Source organism: Procambarus clarkii, chromosome 69 (genome assembly GCF_040958095.1).
Source record: "Procambarus clarkii isolate CNS0578487 chromosome 69, FALCON_Pclarkii_2.0, whole genome shotgun sequence".
Lineage (NCBI taxonomy): Eukaryota > Metazoa > Arthropoda > Malacostraca > Decapoda > Cambaridae > Procambarus > Procambarus clarkii.
In genome coordinates, this window is record NC_091218.1 from 19,941,669 (window position 1) to 19,962,604 (window position 20,936).

General features: G+C 38.4%; 1 protein-coding gene across 6 annotated transcripts in view; it reads left to right on the plus strand.

Moving 5' to 3' along the window:
• Positions 1-20,936, plus strand: part of btv (dynein cytoplasmic heavy chain beethoven) — a 103,963-nt gene that overhangs the window by 5,159 nt on the left and 77,868 nt on the right. For all 6 annotated transcript variants that reach the window (XR_011224025.1, XR_011224026.1, XR_011224024.1 and 3 more), the window contains exons 4-19: positions 1,112-1,279; positions 1,761-1,899; positions 2,242-2,368; positions 2,967-3,117; positions 3,672-4,359; positions 6,173-6,329; positions 6,756-6,948; positions 9,855-10,082; positions 10,516-10,748; positions 12,703-12,799; positions 12,925-13,133; positions 14,713-14,926; positions 16,608-16,841; positions 17,895-18,097; positions 19,342-19,538; positions 20,611-20,816. Coding sequence is in view for 2 of the 6 variants with exons in the window: in XM_045765047.2 (XP_045621003.2) it covers positions 1,112-1,279; positions 1,761-1,899; positions 2,242-2,368; positions 2,967-3,117; positions 3,672-4,359; positions 6,173-6,329; positions 6,756-6,948; positions 9,855-10,082; positions 10,516-10,748; positions 12,703-12,799; positions 12,925-13,133; positions 14,713-14,926; positions 16,608-16,841; positions 17,895-18,097; positions 19,342-19,538; positions 20,611-20,816 (3,444 nt within the window). In the remaining 4 variants the exon portion in view is untranslated. The remainder of the gene's footprint in view (positions 1-1,111; positions 1,280-1,760; positions 1,900-2,241; positions 2,369-2,966; positions 3,118-3,671; positions 4,360-6,172; positions 6,330-6,755; positions 6,949-9,854; positions 10,083-10,515; positions 10,749-12,702; positions 12,800-12,924; positions 13,134-14,712; positions 14,927-16,607; positions 16,842-17,894; positions 18,098-19,341; positions 19,539-20,610; positions 20,817-20,936) is intronic.

Genomic DNA, 20,936 nt, shown 5'->3' on the forward strand with positions numbered 1-20,936 from the left:
CAAATCAGGGTCATAAATTTATTATGACCTTTATTTTATTTTATTTATATATACAAGAGTTCTTGTATTCTTGTAAGGCACTAGCACCACAAGGAAAGTAGCCCCCAAAAATTCTGAAACTGTGCTGCTTCTCCTTGAGTAATATTTTGGGTACAATACTGTGACTTTCAGTGAGAAGAGATGCACTCTTCCCTTGGATAAGATGCCTAAAGTTCTCGATTTTTTGGAGGAAGTTGGTTGTGTGTTGTAACCTCTCCTGTAAGAGTTTGAGTAGTGGTGATAGCAGGGCTGTAAGGACCATGTTCACAGGCCCCATTGGGGCTCTGCAGCCACGTAGTGCTGGTCTACCCTGCCAGGAACCTGTAGAAGGATGAAAATTGTTATGACCTTTTACTAAAACCTACAAGGGGAGGAATAATTGGGGTGTGTGCCTAGACCTCGGTAGTCTAACAATAAGCTCAAATTTGTTTGATAGCATCTTAGTCATTATAAATCACTTCAGGGATTCTGAGAACTATACTCATTATTACATGTTTTGCAGTAAGTGAGCATTTTTACATTACCCATCTGGGCATTCTACTTGAATCCAGCAGTGTACAGTCTGTAATACTCATATATACATTTAAATCTGCAAAATCACTTAATGTTGACAACTGTCCACCTGGAGCAGTCTACAGTTTCCATGCCAAATGTGTACAGTATATGACAGTCATTATTTAGTTGTAGGTTTTTGAAAGTTATTTGGGAAAATTCTTGTTCTCCCAGATGATTGTTACTCAGACACTTCAAGTGCACTGTGAGAGCATTACTCAATTCATTGTTATAGTTTCCAGTTATTGCAACTTGTCTCTGTCTTTTACCTAGCAAGCCTTTGTGCTGAAGTAGCAAATACTTTTTGAAAGTAAGAAAATACATAGAACTCTCATGAAATTTGTTCAGTATTTACAGGAGTTGGGAGATTCTTTGCTTTAGGAAGCAACTGAGTGTATTGCTCTGTAAAGTTGTAATTTCTTTAATTTACTCAATGAGTGATTTGTGCAAGAATTTATTAAATCATACTTATCATAAAGTTTAGAATGTATCATGAGTGTTTTGCTTGTTTTCCTGATAGGTTGACTCAACATTAAAGAAGGATAAGTTTTTGGTGTTCTTCAAGGTGAAGCCCGATGTGATAACTGGAGATAACCTTGCTGACATTTTTGTGTCCTCAATGATTGACTCTCCTGTTTCATCCCTCTATCATTCACTTCAAAAGCTTTATGCACCAATACTATTAAAGGTAAGTGGGAAAATAACTAAACACTCAAAGATAAAGTGAAGGGTATGTGGCATATTAATGAGCTAGATATTTGTTGCTGATATAGTTAACTCTTGCCTTCTACTGTAGGGCTTCTGGGTTGCCAACCAGCCTGCAGTTTACCGTTGTTCCCATGATGATCAGAATTGTGCTACACTTGTGGCTGTCATTGCTAACATGTCCTAGGATGATAGTCGGCATAGGGTTTTGGAGGTCTAACAGGGTCTTGGCTGGCCAGGGACACTGACAAGAAGCCTCTAGGTTTATTTTGGCATGAAAATTTCACGTGATGCTTCTAGCTTAAAAATATTTGTTTAAGTGTCTTGTGTTTAGCACTTCTTCTTGTTCCTCTTATCCCCATTTCTCATTCAATCTTTACTTTGTTAGTCTAAATTTTTATACCAGTTTTTTTTTGTTTTTAGTTTAATATTGGTACTGTACCAAGAATTGCTTATTTTAACAGGATTCTGAATGGAGTGGCACTCTGGATCCCAAGCTTCAAGCATTAGTGACAGAGCTATCTGATGGTCTGGGAAGCCTTCTGCGAAAGCAAGACCCACTTCTGTCAAATGACTCCTCTCATGCATCCAAACGGCTGGCAGGTTAGATAGTGATGACTATTGTATTTTATTATCATTTTATTCATGTATAGTTTCTTGGTAGAGTATTTTTTATCCCATTATATATAACAGCTTAATGAACACATGGCATCACCTACCCATCAAAGTCATAAATGCCAACACTCGAGTTTCAAATTCAGTCGGAAATTATTTTTCAGAAATAAGGGGGATACCTTTGACCGGCTGCTGGCTTCCTGTCCCAGTCCCAGTAATTCATAAGGCCATTAGATATGGTAGCTCTCAGGAAAATTTGGGAAATATTACCAATAAAATAGCCTGGTAACTTGTGAGAGTATTGCTGTGATTTATATTTATTTTTGACAGGCATCCTGACAGTAAAGGATGAGACAGACTACTGGGCTGACACGGCCAACAATCCCATGAGTAGGGATGAAAAAGAAATGGCCCAGAGCTTTTATAATTGCCTTGAACCAATAGAAAAAGAATTCAGGTTAGTATATTCAGAATATTTGCTAATATAATGTAAATTATGAGTGATAATTTGCTATATATAAACTTCTTTCACTATATTGTTCCCCTCTATATTTCTCTAGGCTGATGCCTCCCACCCCATGCAAATGGAAAATGCGTAATAATGATGTATGTATGTACAGTATAGTGTAAAGTAAAACATTTAATTATGAGCATTTACATAACGATGTCAGTTGTATAAAAATTTAATAAATAAAAAAACAGTAAACTTTCAATACAGTGTGTGTTTTATATGAATATATATATGTGTTATATGAAGCAAATAACAAGTAGAAAATTATAATGTTAATGATAGCTAGATAAATATAATTTGTGCATAAACGAGTAACTATTTTAATATAAACTGGAACTGAAGACAAGTGTGTATACAATTTCTGACAAATTTGCAGGCATTGGAATGGTATTAAGTTAGCAGTATTCACAAATGAATGAACTGTAATGACAGAGAATGGTCATAAATAACTGAACTTTGACCACCTTCGACAGGACTAGGATGACTCAAAAATATGTACCACATAAACTGTGAGTTCCCCACTAAATACTAAAACTTCCAACAGTGGGTTAGATGCTGTTGTGATGGGAGAAGCAGAGGATATCTTGGAGAACACTCAGAACTCCCTGGATGAACTATGGAGGCTGGACTTTCCTCAGGCTCGTATGTCACACCTGCTAGATATCATAGCCAATCAGCTGTCTCTGTATGTGCAGGTATGTTTAATACATGTAGGAAGCTGGCAGATTGGCTTCAGTTGCTCATGGAATGACAGTTATGGGAAAGTTAGAGGAAACTGCCCTGGCCCCCATCAGTGACTTTTGTCTTTACAGTACCACGATGGTTTAAGACTCCAATGATCTTTGTGTATGAAGTTTTAGGTTTTGTTTACTGTCACCTGTATGGTGGTCAGGTAATTACCTAAGTGTAATTTACCCTTAAGTAATTAATTAATTAAGTGTCAAGGTGCCTGACCTTGTGTGCCATGGCAACAGTATTCTTCTCGAGTAGCAACAAACCTTGAGATATAATTCTGCTCCTGATTTTCAACAATAATTGTGCTATTGGAAGTAACTAAAAACTGTATGGCAATGTTGGGCCATTTCTAAATCTTTTTTTTAGAAATATTCTTCGTAAAGTACATAAATTATTTTATAGTTTTATCATATTGTTAAAGGTGATAAATATTTTTATCCATAGATTGTTATAATTTAGTCATACTTAATTTTCATTTGTTTTCACAACTCAATTATTTGTTTATTTCTCACAGAGCAAACTGGGAGAAGAGGACCTGTGGGGAGGACAGTACAATCAAATAGAGAAAAGTTTGTCTGAAGGCATTTCAGTTTGTGATCGTTGGGTAGACACCTGTAACAAGCTTACTTCTATGTTTTGGAAAAGTGGTGCAGACCAGATGTGGGAAGGCAAACCATTCACTCCTGATTATTGCAAGAATGTTTCCAAGCGTCTAACTGAGATACTGAGTCTACGCACCTTGCACAAGCAACTCACAAGGCTCTTGTCACTAAGCGAACAAGAGGAACTCAAAACTGCAGAGGCTTTCAAGCCTTTTGCCGGCTTAAAGCCAGTACAGTACAATCCGTACACTGAACCATTGTGGCAAGCAGCAGTACGTCAGTTTGAAAATTCCTTGAAGCCTGCAGAACAACGAATTGCTGGTAAGCTAAGGGCACAACTTCGAAATATGGATTCAAGTGCATACCAGCTTATGCAAGAGTTTAAGCGGTACAAGGAATTAATTAAACGAGAAAGCATCCAGAGAGAGCTTGTATCTGAACGAGAAATGTTGCTTAGTGAACTTAGCAGCTACATTCGAACAGTGCGCACAGATTTCAACAACACATCAGTTAATGGACCCAGACGAATGACAAATGTTCCAGAGGTGGTCAGCAATATATACTGGGTCAAACCTATTCATGCGAAGATCCTGGATATTGGTAAGAAACTATACTTCCTAATAATAAATGATTTATGCTTATCTACATTTTTGCTTTTGGAAATTTAGAATTACAAAAATTGTTTGGGTTGCATCTGAAAAAGTTTGCATATTATGTTCAATAAGTTATATTTTAAAATGCTTTCACATGCTGGCTGTTTCTGTAAAAGGTAAAATGCTATCCATACAAGTGGCAACAACTTCAAGCGCAATAGCTTTTCTGTAGGACAGAAAACAGGCGATGCTTTTTCACCAATAGGAGTATAAACCCATAGAACTGCTTATCTGCTGAAGCCATAAATGCCAAGACATTATTCTAGTTACAAATTAAATTGACAAAGATCTAAGGAATAATAGGGTGACCTTTGGCAAACCATCAGCTTCATGTCCCAGTCGAGACCAGTACACAGATAGCCCTTGGGTAAATTCAGATAAATAATACTGTAAATCTATATCCTTAGGTGTTTTGTTCCATCTGGAAATTCCCCATCCTTGACAATGGTGGTTACATGATTAATCCTACATTGAAATATTCACCACCTTGAGCTGAATGACACTTGACTCTTTAATAACAAATATGTTTAGGATACTAAGAGACAGTGCTTCCCATTGCCCATTTCAAGCTTTACAAAATTCTGTACAGTGCTATGAAAGACTAATTACTTAGGTAAGGATTGACCAGACCTTATGTATTCAGCATTTAATGCAAGGTACACCAGAACCCCAAAGGTTTTGGCACATGCCTCTCTTGGAAGCTTGTGTCCTAATTAATTGCCAAGAAAACATGAGCAAGAGAAGGAAATTTAACATACAATCAGTTTACATAAGAGACTTTAAAAAGTGAGTTTTCAGTTGAGATATTGATGGGTTTTCTGTAGTCAGTTGGTACCTGAGGCAATTTACGGGCTACTCTTGCCCGTGCCACCATTGGATGGCTTAATTTTCGTTACTCAAATAAACAGCCCTTCTTATCCATGATAAGAAAAAACTTGGGAAATACTCAATCCTCTATACTCAAAGTATTCATTTTAATATGTGGATTCAAAAAGACCACTAGGTGATGCTTTGTTGCTACTACCATCTAATAGTTGAATACTGGGGTGTCACCTGACAGTACTCACTGCAGTAAGTGATTAACAGGGAATAACACCTCGCTTTCTTCTCGGGCTTCCTTGACAGTAGTAATCCATGGTTAGTAATCTGAACTTATACGAGATTTCAACTGATTTACTTCTATGCTTGACCCTTACTCTCGGGTATCCAGAGGTATAGTCCCAGTTTTAGTTATTTGGATTATGCATAAACATTCATTTAGGGTCAGCTTCAGTGTACAAAGATTCTTCAGTCCCTCAGCCCTTTCTCTCTCTTGTTACTGTTGTATGACCTTTTTTATAGTCTATTTTGTTTTATTCAGTCACACATATACCCTCATTTTTTCTGGGTCCTCAAGCTAGGCAGGGTTTATTGTTCCTATTATGGGCCAGAGATCCATGTGTCAGAACTGGACGCAGCTCTCCATGAGTTTGGTTCTACTTTCACTTCCTGGCTACAGTATCGAGTTATTCTCGTGTAAGGGTATAAACTTATTTCTCCCATTTTTACTACATTCAAGTACAAGAGATTGTTAAAGTTTGTATGAAACAATGTAAAGTCAAAATACTGTATTAACAATTTTTTTTATTGGGGTATATATACATGGTATATACATACCATACAGGGGTGGATTTTTTACAAGGACAATTACATTGCATGACACATGATTGTATTTTTGATTTGCATATATAAATAAGTATTACTGTATTATGCTTTTACAGGTAAAACAGCAGATGCCTTATTGACAGACCTGAGTGGTTATGAGGAGTTGAAGACCAGCATTGCAGAGTTTTGTGAGGAGCTGGAAGAATATCACAATGATCAGTTTGACTCGTGGTCCCGAGATATGCTACATATGATTGATACACAAGAGCTTAGGTATAGTACCTGTGTGTGTCAGCATTTGAATAAAAGAGCATCGACTGTCGTCTATCATTTCTGAATAAATTAAGACTAAAGTTTGAAGTCGGTAACTGATGGACGATCTAGGGAATATAGTTAACTGTAAGATATGTGCTAATGAGTGTAAGCAGCAGAGGCTTTTATTTATTGTGGTAGTGAATAAAGATTTGCTTATTTATACAAGTATGTAGTCTCTTTCTGATTCAAGTTGCCAGCTGCTTCTAGTCTATTGTTATGAATACTATACAGTGCTGTATATTTACAGTGAAGAAGTAAATACTGTAGTCTCAGTTATTAAAGAATCATCTGTAACTAAAATAAAGGTTTCTAGAGAAGTCCTTTCTTTATAGTTACTCTATATTTCAGAATGTTTTGTTAATTTAGCTATTTATTTCATTCCAGCTTGGCCACAGACTCCCCAGTGTTGTCATTCAGTAAAGGCCGCCTACTGCGAGTTAATTACAATCCACGACTTGTAGGGCTGGTAAGGGAAGTAAGTCAGCTTGCAATCCTGGGACACAATATACATCCAAATATAATTAAAATGGCAAATCTTGCTCAAAAGTTTATGAAGCAGGCTAAGGCCTTGGAAGAGGTAAGAATCAATTCTTTAAATTTGTAGCGAGTAGATTATCCCAATAATATACTCGCTCCAAACGCATTAGCCTAATGAGAGAAGAGCTTTGCTTCTCTCATTAGGCTAATGCGTTTGGAGCGAGTATATTATTGGGATAATCTACTCGCTACAAATTTGTCACTTATTATATCAGTATACACACTAATGCCTACCACTACTATATACTACTGTATATCTTTTACTTCACATCATAACATAATAATAACAATACTCTTCTCACACATAATTTACTTTGTCTCTCAATTATAAGAACTACTGTTTGTATTCGTCTCTCTTTTCATTACAGTTTACTCCCAAATTCATGTGGTGATAAACTACAAGGACTGAATATGTGCAAGTTAGAATTTGAGACCCATTAAAACAATTTATGGAGTTACCATTCTAATTACAATTTCAGTATTATTTAGAAAAAAAAAAAATATGAAAATATGGAGGCAGCTTGAGATAGAAGGCAATGGGAAGTAGTGCACTTTGGTTGCTTGAAGAGCTGTGCCAGTAGAGCATGCTCCCGAGTGCTTGAAGAGCTATGCCAGTAGAGCATGCTCCCGAGTGCTTGAAGAGCTGTGCCAGTAGAGCATGCTTCCGAGTGCTTGAAGAGCTGTGCCAGTAGAGCATGCTCCCGAGTGCTTGAAGAGCTATGCCAGTAGAGCATGCTCCCGAGTGCTTGAAGAGCTGTGCCAGTAGAGCATGCTCCCGAGTGCTTGAAGAGCTGTGCCAGTAGAGCATGCTCCCGAGTGCTTGAAGAGCTGTGCCAGTAGAGCATGCTCCCGAGTGCTTGAAGAGCTGTGCCAGTAGAGCATGCTCCCGAGTGCTTGAAGAGCTGTGCCAGTAGAGCATGCTCCCGAGTGCTTGAAGAGCTGTGCCAGTAGAGCATGCTCCAGAGTGCTTGAAGAGCTGTGCCAGTAGAGCATGCTCCCGAGTGCTTGAAGAGCTGTGCCAGTAGAGCATGCTCCCGAGTGCTTGAAGAGCTATGCCAGTAGAGCATGCTCCCGAGTGCTTGAAGAGCTGTGCCAGTAGAGCATGCTCCCGAGTGCTTGAAGAGCTGTGCCAGTAGAGCATGCTCCCGAGTGCTTGAAGAGCTGTGCCAGTAGAGCATGCTCCCGAGTGCTTGAAGAGCTGTGCCAGTAGAGCATGCTCCCGAGTGCTTGAAGAGCTGTGCCAGTAGAGCATGTTCCCGAGTGCTTGAATGGCACTCGACCACATGCGTGAAAATATACACCATTTGCTCTGTATAGTTATTGCTAAGCATCACATGCTCCATAGGAAACTTTAATAATCTGATTCCAAGGTATGGACACCCATTCTGAGATTAGGCAATTTCTTATTCCAGATTCTCTTTAAAAACACACAGAAATCACAGTAGCATGATGCATCAAATGAACAAATCCACAAGGGTTGTGATGAGGGTTCAAACTTACGCCTGTGATCCTGAGCGTAAGTTCGAACCCTCATCACGGCCCTTGTGGATTTATTCTCTTTAGAATGTACTACTACAGCAAAGTGCCAAATAGTTGTGCATTTATAACTGAAAATCATTTCTACATCATCATACTCTGATATATACTAGTTATTCTGCTGTTGATTTCTACCTATGTTCTAATGCTTATCAGGATTTTGACTGGCATTGGGATGAGACAACCCTGCCATCTACCACTATTTGGCACAATAAGTTCTGCATCCTGTATGATAAAGGGTTGAGGTATTGGGCTCAGGATCCATCTTTCCAAATTCCTCCCGACTAAAGGTAAAACTGACCTCGAAAGGAAAAGTATGTTCATATGGTTGTGTGAAATCTTAGGGAAATAAATGAAGAAAAGAAGCTGGAGCAGTGAAAGCTTTAAAGGAAGGAAGGTAGGTTTATGAAAAACAATGCTGAAAGGAATAATTAATAAAGTACTGTAAATATTGTACGAGCCTTGTTGCCCTGCCTTACTGCGTGATTCACTTCCTTCAAAAAAGATTACTGTGCTTACCTATTAGTAACTCTGGGGGGAGTGAGATATAGCTCTTTATGCCCTACCTCCTAGCTGTCAACACCTGGCATGCTAATTATCTTTCTAAGGGATAAGGAACAACCAAGTCCGATTAGAAATGTTCTCTTCATGTATACTCAAAGTCTGTTTTATATATTGCAGTAAATTTGTTATTTAAATTTTATAGGTAATGAAGTTCCTAGTCCTGGAGCCGGATTCACGAAGCAGTTACGCAAGTACTTACGAACGTGTACATCTTTCCTCAATCTTTGACGGCTTTAATTACATTTATTAAACAGTTAATGAGCTCCGAAGCATCAGGAGGCTATTTATAACAATAACAACAGTTAATTGGGAACTTTTCATGCTTGTAAAGTGTTTAATAAATGTAACCAAAGCCGTCAAAGATTGAGGAAAGATGTACACGTTCATAAGTACTTGCATAACTGCTTCGTGAATCTGGCCCCTGGAGTGCATATTATTTTTCTCTTGAAATCCTTGGCAGAAATCTATGCAAGGAATCCATCACCACATGAGATTGGAAATTGACTGTATACATTCACACACACATTCACCTGATATGAGGAAAGCCTATTCCTTATGTTCACATTCACTCCTTCATGCTTGGAGAAATTTTTTTCAGTTTCCTTGTTTGTTTTTCATTGTCTTGTGTGTTCAAGATGCTGTACTTCTTAAATAAAACTTGGACTCCATCATCATGGTTTTCATTTAGATAGTATTCTTGTCATTAATTATGATACATATTTATTCCAGTACTGTAATTTTGTCAATACCAAAAACTTAAAAACTTTTCAGGATTTTAACTAAAATTTTTATAATTTAATTGAGCTTTTGTTATACACTTCTTTTATAGTAACTGTGCATTTACAGATTGCAAACTTCCACAATACAGTAGGAGACCAAATGATTCCTTCTCAGCGACCAATGATGCTTGAAGCAGCACTCGCTCTCTCCGGCTTGGTACAGGAACAAACTACCATCACTTGGTCCAACACTCAACAGTTAGATGCTTATATTGCCAAGCTCAAGGTAGCGACTCAGAGATTGGCAAGAGAAAATAAACAGCTGGCTCAGTGTCACCTTATGATCAAGGAAAGAGTACGTAAAGTTTTTCTTCATTTTTAAAACTCTAGTATCGTTTGAATGGGAGGGAAGCTCAACTGTGTTATTTTAAGGTAAATATGGGTATCCCCTGATAGTGCTATAGCTAAAATGTATATAACTTGTAAAGACTGGTAATATTAGATAATGTATTTGTATTGTATGTTTATTCTCCAAGTAACACTGAAGTGTGCAGTAAAAATATGAGGGAGCTATTGTGTAGTTCCTGGATTTTACATATTTCTGGCATGATATTCCTTATTGTAATAAGGAGCCAACTCTTCATGTTGCCTCAACCTGTAAGTTGATGCTTGGGTTAATTTCATATTAATTTCACTTAATGCCTTATTTTTCACATGCTAATCAATTTCTTCTAGTAAGGTGTTGATAATATTTTTAATCAGAAGACCTATTATTTGTTTTTTTTTAGGTGTTAGCACTGATGAACACCGACTTGTTGCGCCATCAGTCTAAATGGAAAGAGTTACTAAAGGAGATGCGATCCATTATGCACCAGTTGCAGGAAAAAGGATTTGCCGACCAAAAGTCTTGGTGCTCTCATTGGGATCGTCAGCTGTACAAGGCACTCGAACATCAGTATCAGCTTGGACTGGAAGCCCTTAACCAGTACCTTCCAGAATTTAAAGTGGAGTTAACATACAGGTGTGGCATATTTCTTGTCTTCTATTTTGTACTTTTATTATTATCATGCTTTTACTTGTAATGGCTTTAATATTAAAGTGTTAGCTTTAGTAAATATTGAGTGTTCTTCCTGATTACTGCTGATCACAAGTTGTGTAGAGCTCTTAAATTGACAATTTAGGAAGTAGTTGCAGTATAACAACAACAAATCCTAGACATCAACAAGATGACAACAATAGCAAGATAACAAGTCTACTTGTAGATATTATCTACTTGTAGATATTATCTACTTGTAGATATTATCTACTTGTAGATGTTCTCTACTTGTAGATGTTCTCTACTTGATATTGTTGTCCAGTTAATGTTGTATAGTTGTTGTCTAGTAGTTTATATTGTCTGGTTGTTGATGTAGACATTATGCTCTCCTCTGGAGGCATAGTTTTAGTTCATATGACCCTGGTGTACATTATGTTCACTTGTAGCTGTCTCCTTTTCTGATGCAGAATGAGTCGGTGGGCTACTAAACGGGGGTCTATATCAGTGGACTGGGTGAATTGGAGTACAAGCAAGGAATACCATTTGCAAGATAAAGGTGTCATTGACCCAACAGGCAGCATGGCAGAGGCAAAGATGGTGAATGTCACCCGGAGACAAGGGAACAGAGCAACCTTTAAACTCGCACAAAGCAAGATGGGACTCGGAGAACGCATCCATTGGACCAATGAGCTCCAATGGGGGGTTTCCTGGGCCATTATGCTGATGGTTAAGGGAAGCCCAGGCAAGGTATTGCTAACCAGTTATCCCAGAACTACCAAACAAACAAAATGCTGAAGCCCTGCAACGTGTGCCATCATGGGGACCTAGCGGAGGGCCATCAAAATCATACAAGTGGTCTTACTGCCACACCAGGCAGACCCCCCACCAGGCAAAAGAAAAGAAAAGAAAAGAAACACCCTGCACAAGCACATTATCTCCAGGAGGAACAGAACCGACCACTATGCGTATTATAAGACAGCTGCACAGTACCTTGTGCCCCTGCCAGCGACAATGCCACCTCCTACCCAAGGTCAAACAGGGGTAGGAAAAAACCCAGCTGACCCCAAGGGCAGGCAATCACCAAGTAGCAAAAGAACCCTGCAGAAGTAGCCCCCGAACAGTTTATGGAAGGTAACCCCAAACTGCAAGGGCAGTACTTACAGAGCACCTAGGGAAGGGAACCCTAGGTGCATGTAGCCCCGGTACTTCTGGAATGACACCTGGCTTGCACACCATCACACCTCAGCATAACACCACAAAGCACAGCACTACTCGAAGATTGGAGTAAGAGTCGATCGATCACCACCCAACACAACAGCCTCAAAACTGGGATTGGGTAGCTGGTGTGGGAGGTCTGGGGACCCCACCTGCGCAGACAGCGGCGCAGCTGCTGTGGTGACGTCATGCTTGTTTGCTTGTTTCTGATTGGGGAGTTCTGCTTGCTCATTTGGCTTTCAGTTTGTAATGTTGCTAGCTGTAGTTTGTTTTGGGTTCCTTCCTGTCTGGGTGCCTGACCTGGTAGATAGCAGATATAAACTGCTTCCACCTACATAGAGGTGTCTATAGGCCATTGCTCCTCGTGCCTCTCTGAGGGGGGGCCAGGTTCTGGCTCGTGGTCCCCAGTAGGCCTAGAACTCCATTGATTAACTGTTGCCATGGTCTAATAAATACACATCAACCTGGTATAGCTCTGGGGAGCCTCCGGGTCTCGCCCAGAAAATGGCGTTTCGTTACATTTAACGCTGGGTTCAACTATAGGTAATCACATTATATTTTCCTTAGTAAAATATTTGTGATACATTATTAGTCTAATTATATAAGGATTTGGTTAGGTTTTGGAAAATGTATGTTTGTTATTTTTTGGTCATACTTTTTGGTATAAAGTATATTGAGAGAAAGAGACTCCAACTGCTATCTACAGTATATGGTTTGTTTACAGGCAACAAAGGCTTCAGTTCCTTCCCCCAATTGAAGAAATTCGCATGAAATATTATGGCCAGTTGAAGCGTTTCTTGGCTATTCCATACCACTTTAAGGTATACTACTATAAAGTTTATCTTGCCAATAAAATTTCTGATATAATAAATAATAATAATGCTGCGAAAAAAGAACAAAAATTAATGTATTGTATGTATGCTGAGGGAGAATCAATCTGCCACAGGGTGTGAATGATGTAAATGAACATCCAGTGTTCCCGACCATTGTGGACCGTAATGCCCATCGCTTCGCACAGCTCTTCCAGCGAGCTGAAGAATTGTTCGAGAGACTTGAGAGTGTCAAAGAACGTTTTGTGGATTTATGTGCTCTTGGTTCCTGTGATGTAGACCAACTTGTGGAGAAATACTGTAAGACGTCTGAAGACTGGGACAGGTAAGAACACGTTTATTTTCTAGCATTTATATCTCTTATAACTTGGTACAGTTCATGAAGATCATGTGACAAGCAAATAATGGTGCTAGTATCCCTCATTGAATGTTTAGTTGCTGAAAAGATTTTAGTGTTACATCAATGAACTTCAGATATTGTGAGATTTTTTTCATACTGTCAAGTCTTGGGAATGGAATAAGTGTGTTTCAAAATCTCATTTTCTGTAATTTTCTCTGTCACTCCAGTCACTAACTGATGTTTTTCATTATTTTCTAGTTCAGCTCTTAAGTTGACAAATCTTTGCCTCCAAATTGAGCTGCTTTGTAAATCAATCGATTGCATCTCAAAATTATCCAAATTAATCTATTGCAACAGGTCCAAATTAAGCTTATCTAATGTTACACTGTCTGCACGCTTTATGATTTTTAGGGGGGGAGGGGGAGAAATATTTAAAGGTGCCATTGTTGACATCACATTTAAAAAAATTCAGTTTGATTTCAAGGGCTTTTATGTTATAAAACATGACATCAATTGTTTTGCCCGATCCCTGTAATTTGGTGTAAAAAAACATTTGCTTCTTCATTTGGCAGTAATAATAATGTGTAACTGTATACTTTTATGGGTAGAGTTTAAAGAATCGACGGCGGCATTGAATGCTGTGTACCAGGAAAATTCATTTTTCGCGTTCCTTCCTTGGCATGCATGCCATTTGTTTCCCAGGGGGAGCCGGTCGGCCGAGCGGACAGCACGCTGGACTTGTGATCCTGTGGTCCTGGGTTCGATCCCAGGCGCCGGCAAGAAACAATGGGCAGAGTTTCTTTCACCCTATGCCCCTGTTATCTAGCAGTAAAATAGGTACCTGGGTGTTAGTCAGCTGTCACGGGCTGCTTCCTGGGGGTGGAGGCCTGGTCGAGGACCGGGCCCCGGGGACACTAAAAGCCCCGAAATCATCTCAAGATAACCTCAAGATAACCCCACCTTGGCATGCATCCCATCTTGAGTATCTTGAGATAATTTCGGGGCTTAGCATCCTCAAGGCTCGGTCCTCGATCAGGCCTCTCTTATTTTTTGTTACACATCCTCAGGCAGCAGCCCGTAGCAACTGTCTAACTCCCAGGTACCTATTTACTGCTAGGTGAACAGGAGCATCAGGGTGAAAGAATCTATGCCCATTTGTTTCCTGCCTCCACTGGGATCGAACCCAGAACCTTAGGACTACGAATCTTAAGTGCTGTCCACTCAGCTGTCAGACCCCCCTTGCATGCCATAGGTTTGCCACCCCTTATCCATTATAAAATTTTTACATTCTTTACCATAGTGAAAATAAAATGCCTTAATTTTTTAATACAAAATATATAATACAAGTAAATACTAAGTAATTAAATTAGTTAAAAGTTAGAGTGGCTGCTTTTATTTAATATTTTTGCACTTCATTTTCTATAATGTTTTACAATTTTTTGTGGGTTGATGCCTCCTTACTCCATGAGAATAGGAAAATTGGCAATAATGGTGATGATCATAATGATACTGTAGTGTACAAGTTAAATTATATGTTACTAGAAGATAAATAATTTTATTTCAGGAACTTTCGAGCATCAAAAGGCAAGGGTCAAGAGATTGGAAAGTTACCAAGTACAGAAGAAAAGCTGGATTGCTTCAGCATAAGTTTCCAACCCTTGCGAGTGGAATTGGAGATAATGAATCGCCGTTACTGGGATATTCTCGTTCAATCCCTTCATAATGCTATTATAAAAGATATCAATACAATTGAAAAATTCACGGAGGAAGCAGTAGATGTAAGTGACTTATATATTGGGTTCAATATACAGTATATATATCTGGTATATGTTTGTCTCCATTTCATCAATTTCACACTTTTTATATCTAATCTCTGTATTTGTGCAAATTTATATCTTCATGTTTGCTTGTAGGCATATGTTCACCAGCATTACTCGTAAAGTGCAGCAAAAAAAGCAGCGTTGAATATAATGAAATGCTTCTTTCTGGTAGAGCCCTGATATCTCTCTGAGATGGCTTCCCATTACTGGGTTACATCAGCAAGGAGCTGTTGGTTGTTACGATCACCCTTTCTGAAAGCATTCAGAAAGTTACGGGAGCAATATAGACAGCTGCAAGGTTTATGGAAAAGAAGTACTGAAACGGCCAAATGACTTGAGCGATTCATTCAAAACAAATGGTTCACTCAAAACTAGCTCGAACCCTAGATGCAAATCCCCACCAACAGATGGTGTCCTGGCCAGAGCTCTTGGCTGCCAGCTGGCTCCAACATTGTTCTAGAGTTGATAAACTGTGTACTGACGAACCTAGTAGAGGGGAAGGAGACACAGGAAGCCACCATGATTTTACCAGAAAGTGGCATTTCATTACTTTAAATGCTAGTTTTCTGGAAGGAGCCCCTTGGTGGCTCCCTGAAGCTAACTATCCACAGAGAAGAAGGAAGACATTTGACTTACCAGGGAGGAGGAGAATGGCAACAGCATGAGTCACCAGGACTAAGAGTTCCCCTTCCCTAAAACCCCTGAGCCCAGAAAGCAGCCCCCAGCAAAATGAAGAAAATAGACACTCAAACTATGAGCTTACAAACATTGAGTGCCCAAGGGTAGACTGCAAGCTGGTTAGCCTTTATGACACTGTGAACAACCTGAGAAATACAAGCCTTGGAACAAGGGACCAAGGAAATGGATCCTCTAACAAAGCATTCACCAAAGCAAAATGAGCAACACTTAGGAAGCAGGGATGCACTATCACTCAATGCAACAAATGATGCACCCCTGGCTGGACCAACCAAGCATCAGTCACCAGAGTTTCCCCTCTGGAAGCTATCAGACTTGTTCTTTTGCAGAAAAGGAGAAGTCTGCATACAAATAAATCCCCCACTAGGGCCAAAAGAATAGAACCCATGCCTCCGGAGGAGAGTGTGAAGAACTCAACCCATTGAGGCAAAAGCCAACAAAAACACTGCCTTAAGAAATATATCAGACCAAAGGAACAACCATGAACCTAAAGGATAAAAAAACAAACCAACTCTGTCAAGGGACCAAGGCAGCTCAGGAGAAGCATGAGCCGGCTGGAGGAGAAAGAGAGCCCAAAACAACATGTGCAACAGTGTTGAAGCCTTAACCCTTTAAATGCGTGTGACAATCGGGGGAAGTTTTTGCCATTTATGATCACCCTGCACAAGACAATGAGAAAGGTTTTAAAGTACTGCATAAAATTTAAAACTCCCCACAGGTACACGAAGGTCATGTCTGCTTCCTCAGGCATCCAATAAACAGGTGCCATCTTGGAACAATTTTAGCCACCCCTCCTGAATATGAGGAAGTCATTACTGAGTGAGGTACTGCTGCACGAGTAGCACATGCAACTATATGTATGTATGTATGTGTGTATTTTTATATGAGTTTTATCCCAAAATTGTATTGCATTACATTTAGTCACAACGTTTTTTATTGCCAGGTCCTGAGAAAACAGCCACAGACTGTAGAAGAGATTGCAAATGCCAGCAACAAGCATGCAGAATATGCAAAGTTAACTGAAGAAATGGTTGAATTATTTAATGAGGCAGAGCGTAAGAACAAGACATTAGCAAGCTGGACGAAGGAAAGAGTGGAGCAAGTGTCTCGTGTCACTATGCAGTGGGACAATTACAAGACTTTGATGGAAAATCATGAACAAATTGTTGCAAAGCAGGTACTGTAGGTTAAATATTATAAGTAATTTTCTATCTGTGCTGTATACTGGTGCATTACATTACTGTACACACATTATTTCTGAAATGCAATGAATGTTGGTAGCTTTACAAAAATTTACATTTAACCCTTAAAGTATACTAATCATCATATGTTGATCCCTGGGTTAATGCAGTTATCATTAGTTAATTTTAATTATCACCTGGCTTTTATTAAATTATATGAATTATGGTTATAATAGATTTATATGAATGTAATGGAGTTAACCAAGACCCATGAAAAAAATCTGCTATCATTTTCAATTTCTTACTATAGATGAGGTTATCTTCTACCACCAGCACGGGGATTATTGTCAAATCACAATTTGGCATTTCTTGCCGGTGTTTGAATGTATTTGTGGATGACATTACCAGGCAGAATAGCAGCAGTGGAGTGAGTTGCAAGACATCTCCTTTAACCTGTGCCAAGTTCAGATTTATATGCAATACATGTGTAGTTGTGGTGGATACATGGGTCTGCAGACTGCTCCAAGCAACAGCTTGTTGGACCATGTTATCACAAGTCAAGCCTGGGCTTTGGGGAGTAGAACTTCCAGAACCCACTTTAGGTGTTATCCAGGTAGCCTTTTTCCTCTCTAATCGTGTATGACAGTGTCCTTCATCTGTTAGGGAAGCTTGAAAGTTTGAGCTATATAACTACAGTATCAACTTGACTCAACTGGGTTGGAAGCCTGGACACAAGATTTTGACCCTTGGATAAAGTAAATAATGGGTCGGCACTATTGTTGTGTTTTCTGAAATGCAGGAAAGTTGTTTAGGCTAGTGGACCCTGAGGAGTGCTTCTTTGCCAAAAAATTATATCTACAGACAACCAACAAATTTTGGGGAAGTCAGGATAAGATACGAAACAATTTGACATAATCTTCAGAAATTTTATACAGTATTATTGTTCCTGTAATAAGCAATATTGATAATTTTCAAAGATTTGACATTAAAGTTTTATTATTAATGACAATTGTGTTAATCTTATTTATTAACAATTCTGTCAATTGTAGATTGAAGCAATCAAGGGTAATCTGGAGAGCCAGACAAATAATTTCAACAGTGAAGTAGAAAAATTTGGGATGAGGTGGTTTCAACTTCGTCCTCGGGAAGATCAATTAGAAGGTGATAGCGACCACTTACAGGAGGCCATTGCTTTTGTAGCAGAAAAACGCTTAGAGTGGGACCAGCTTATGGAGACACGAGACAGCTTGAGGTGAGTGAATGACTGCAATTCTGTCTTGCATAAAGTGAAAAATGAGTCATTATTATTTTATCTCCTGCTGTATTACACTAGTTATATTTTCCATAGCCCTTAATTGGTGTGTACTACAGATGCTTCAAGGTATTTCTTGTAGCTGCAACATTAACATAAAACAAAAACTTGAAAAGGAAAAGTTACATGGGAGCATTGCAGGAATTTTAAATCTCTGTATTGAATAGTACAATATGGAGATCTGGACACAAAGTAGCCAGCTTCCGTGTTACAATACAAAATTCTTCATATTTTGTATGAAAAGAAATTCCTCAGTGACAGAAATTTTTTAAAGTGGCAGCCATCACAAATTCCTGGTTCAAACAGACGTGACCGAGGTAGACAAGAACAGTGCGAGTGACAAACCAACACACTATGGCAGTGTGAGTGATATGCTACTCAATACGAGAGAACTGCTTGTGGATCCTTAAACACAACATGACATGGAAAAAGAAAATGAATCTGTTGAAGAATTTCAAGTTATGAATTCTCCAGTGTCTTCTTTCCTTCATGTATAGCATGGTGAGAGCATTTAGGAAAGATTCATTCTGCGTTAGAGGGAAGAAGGTTGCTCTGATTCTGAAGTTGGCACGTCCCCTAGGAGAGCAGGCTCTTCCATAATGAAATACCGGTACTTGAATGGCCTATGTTCAGAAATTTTAACACGTGTACAGTATAGTTTTAATTCAACATTTTATTGGTCTTTTCTGCTTCTTGACCAGAATCATTTCCAAAATGGTTTCCTGCCCTCTGTTATTAAGATATATGAACTATTATCTTGCTTAAATTAAAATTGGAAGCAACAGTATAAGTAAATTATTGAAATCATTAACAACTGAGTGTTCAGTACTATGTTCCGTGTTTATATAAAGAAAGAAAAATTTAAACTGACTTTTATCATGTGGTATAAAGAAAATGTTAAAAGGAGATACTGTATTGAAAATATTTCTGGGAACCTGACAAACTTCTACCCAACTGCCACCTTTGTCTTTGTTATTAAATCTATATGTACAATATAGTACATTATTCTTTAGCTACTGTGTTTAAATTTGTTTAACTTTTTAATAATTATTTATATGAACAGATTGAATGGAGTGCTGCCTATACATGCATAATGTCGAATATTGACTACACCTGCTTGTTTACAACTGTCTATCTTAATACATGTTTGATCAGAGACTGAGTGAAAGTACATTATTTTCCAGGAAGGATTATGAGCACTTCCACATGGGGGAGCCATTCTTCCCAGAAATTGATGACATTGAAGCTGACCTAATAAAGCATGAGAAAACGTGGGGTTTGTTTGATGAATTCAACACTAGTATGCAAGAGTTTTCCAACGAAGAGTGGATTGTTTTCCGAAGTAAAACATATAAATTTGAAGAATTTCTGAATAGCTGGAGTAAGTTAAATATGAGAACTATAATGTAAAATTCAGTAATTGTCAACTTTTAAGATATCTATAAATTATTCAAGTAACACAAAATGCTTTAATTAATATTTTCACATGAGCTCAAGTATATCATATTGGAAGTACTTTACAGAAGACCTTTACTATGTGTTTTTTCTTATTCATAGTTAGCAGTACAGTACTATATGTTGTTACCATTTTCATTCTGTATTTCTGTGGAAAAAATTAATAAATTTTTTGTATTGCCGGCAAATTTTTAAATAGTGTACAGTATTGATTTTCAGTCGTGCAAATCATATAGTTTGTGTGTGTATGTATGAGTCTTTAATGTGTCGCAGTATGAAAGGTTTTCAGAAGTCAAGGTAAATGTGTTAAACATGAGCAGCCATTAGTAAAACCCTCTTGTGTAACCTTTTAGTAATCTATGCCTTTCTAGATGTAAATGGATAGCTCTTGCAGTCATCGATTAAAGCAATTTTCCTACAATAGTCACTAAGCTAATTAGCTGATGGTTTGAGAGAGGGAGTTTCTTTTTCTCTCAACCTAGGTGCACTGTGCCCCCTAGTCAACGAGGTGGTGGTGGGGAGCTGCTCTAGGTGTTGCTCATGGTGGTGCAGTGGAGGTGGCGAGTGATCCCTCCTCAGTCTGACAATGAACAAAATACTGTAGGAAAGATAATAATTTAGTATTAATGAAAGGTAGAAAAAGTGAGAGATAAGTAGTGGCAAAAATTAAAAAAGGCTACTGACAACCGCTGTAAATTGCTAAATCTTAACAAACGTAAACATGTACTTATGGCACTGCCTTCCCTCCTCACTTCTCAAACAACAACATTTTTTTTCAAGTATTATTTAACATTATCATCTTATATATATTCATTCATTTATATCTACTTCAGTAAGAGTATGTGTGTCTAGGAGTGAAAATTATTCAACGTGGTATATAAAATAAATGATAATTTGTTTGTGCTATTAATCTACATTACATATATTTAAACATAATTTCTATTTGTAACTCAGAACATATACAAATTCAAACTACTGTAGATTTTGTTAATCTGCAGATGATAAACTACAATCATCTGGAGAAACGACACCTGTGACTGTACGCCTCATTCATGAACTTGAAAAGTATAGAGCAGTAATACCACTACTGAAGTATGTGCGTGGAGAAGTATTTTCTGAAAAGCACTGGATTGAAATGTACAGCCTTCTTGGGATACCTACCAATGTCACAGTAGACAAACTCACCTTTGGTCACTTCCTGAAGGTAAATAAATTCTGTATAATGAAAGTAGTCAGGTTGGACAACATGCCATAGGAAACTTTACAGATTGTCATTGTGTAGTAATTAAAGATGGTAGTCACTGAAGAATTATCAGTCCTACCA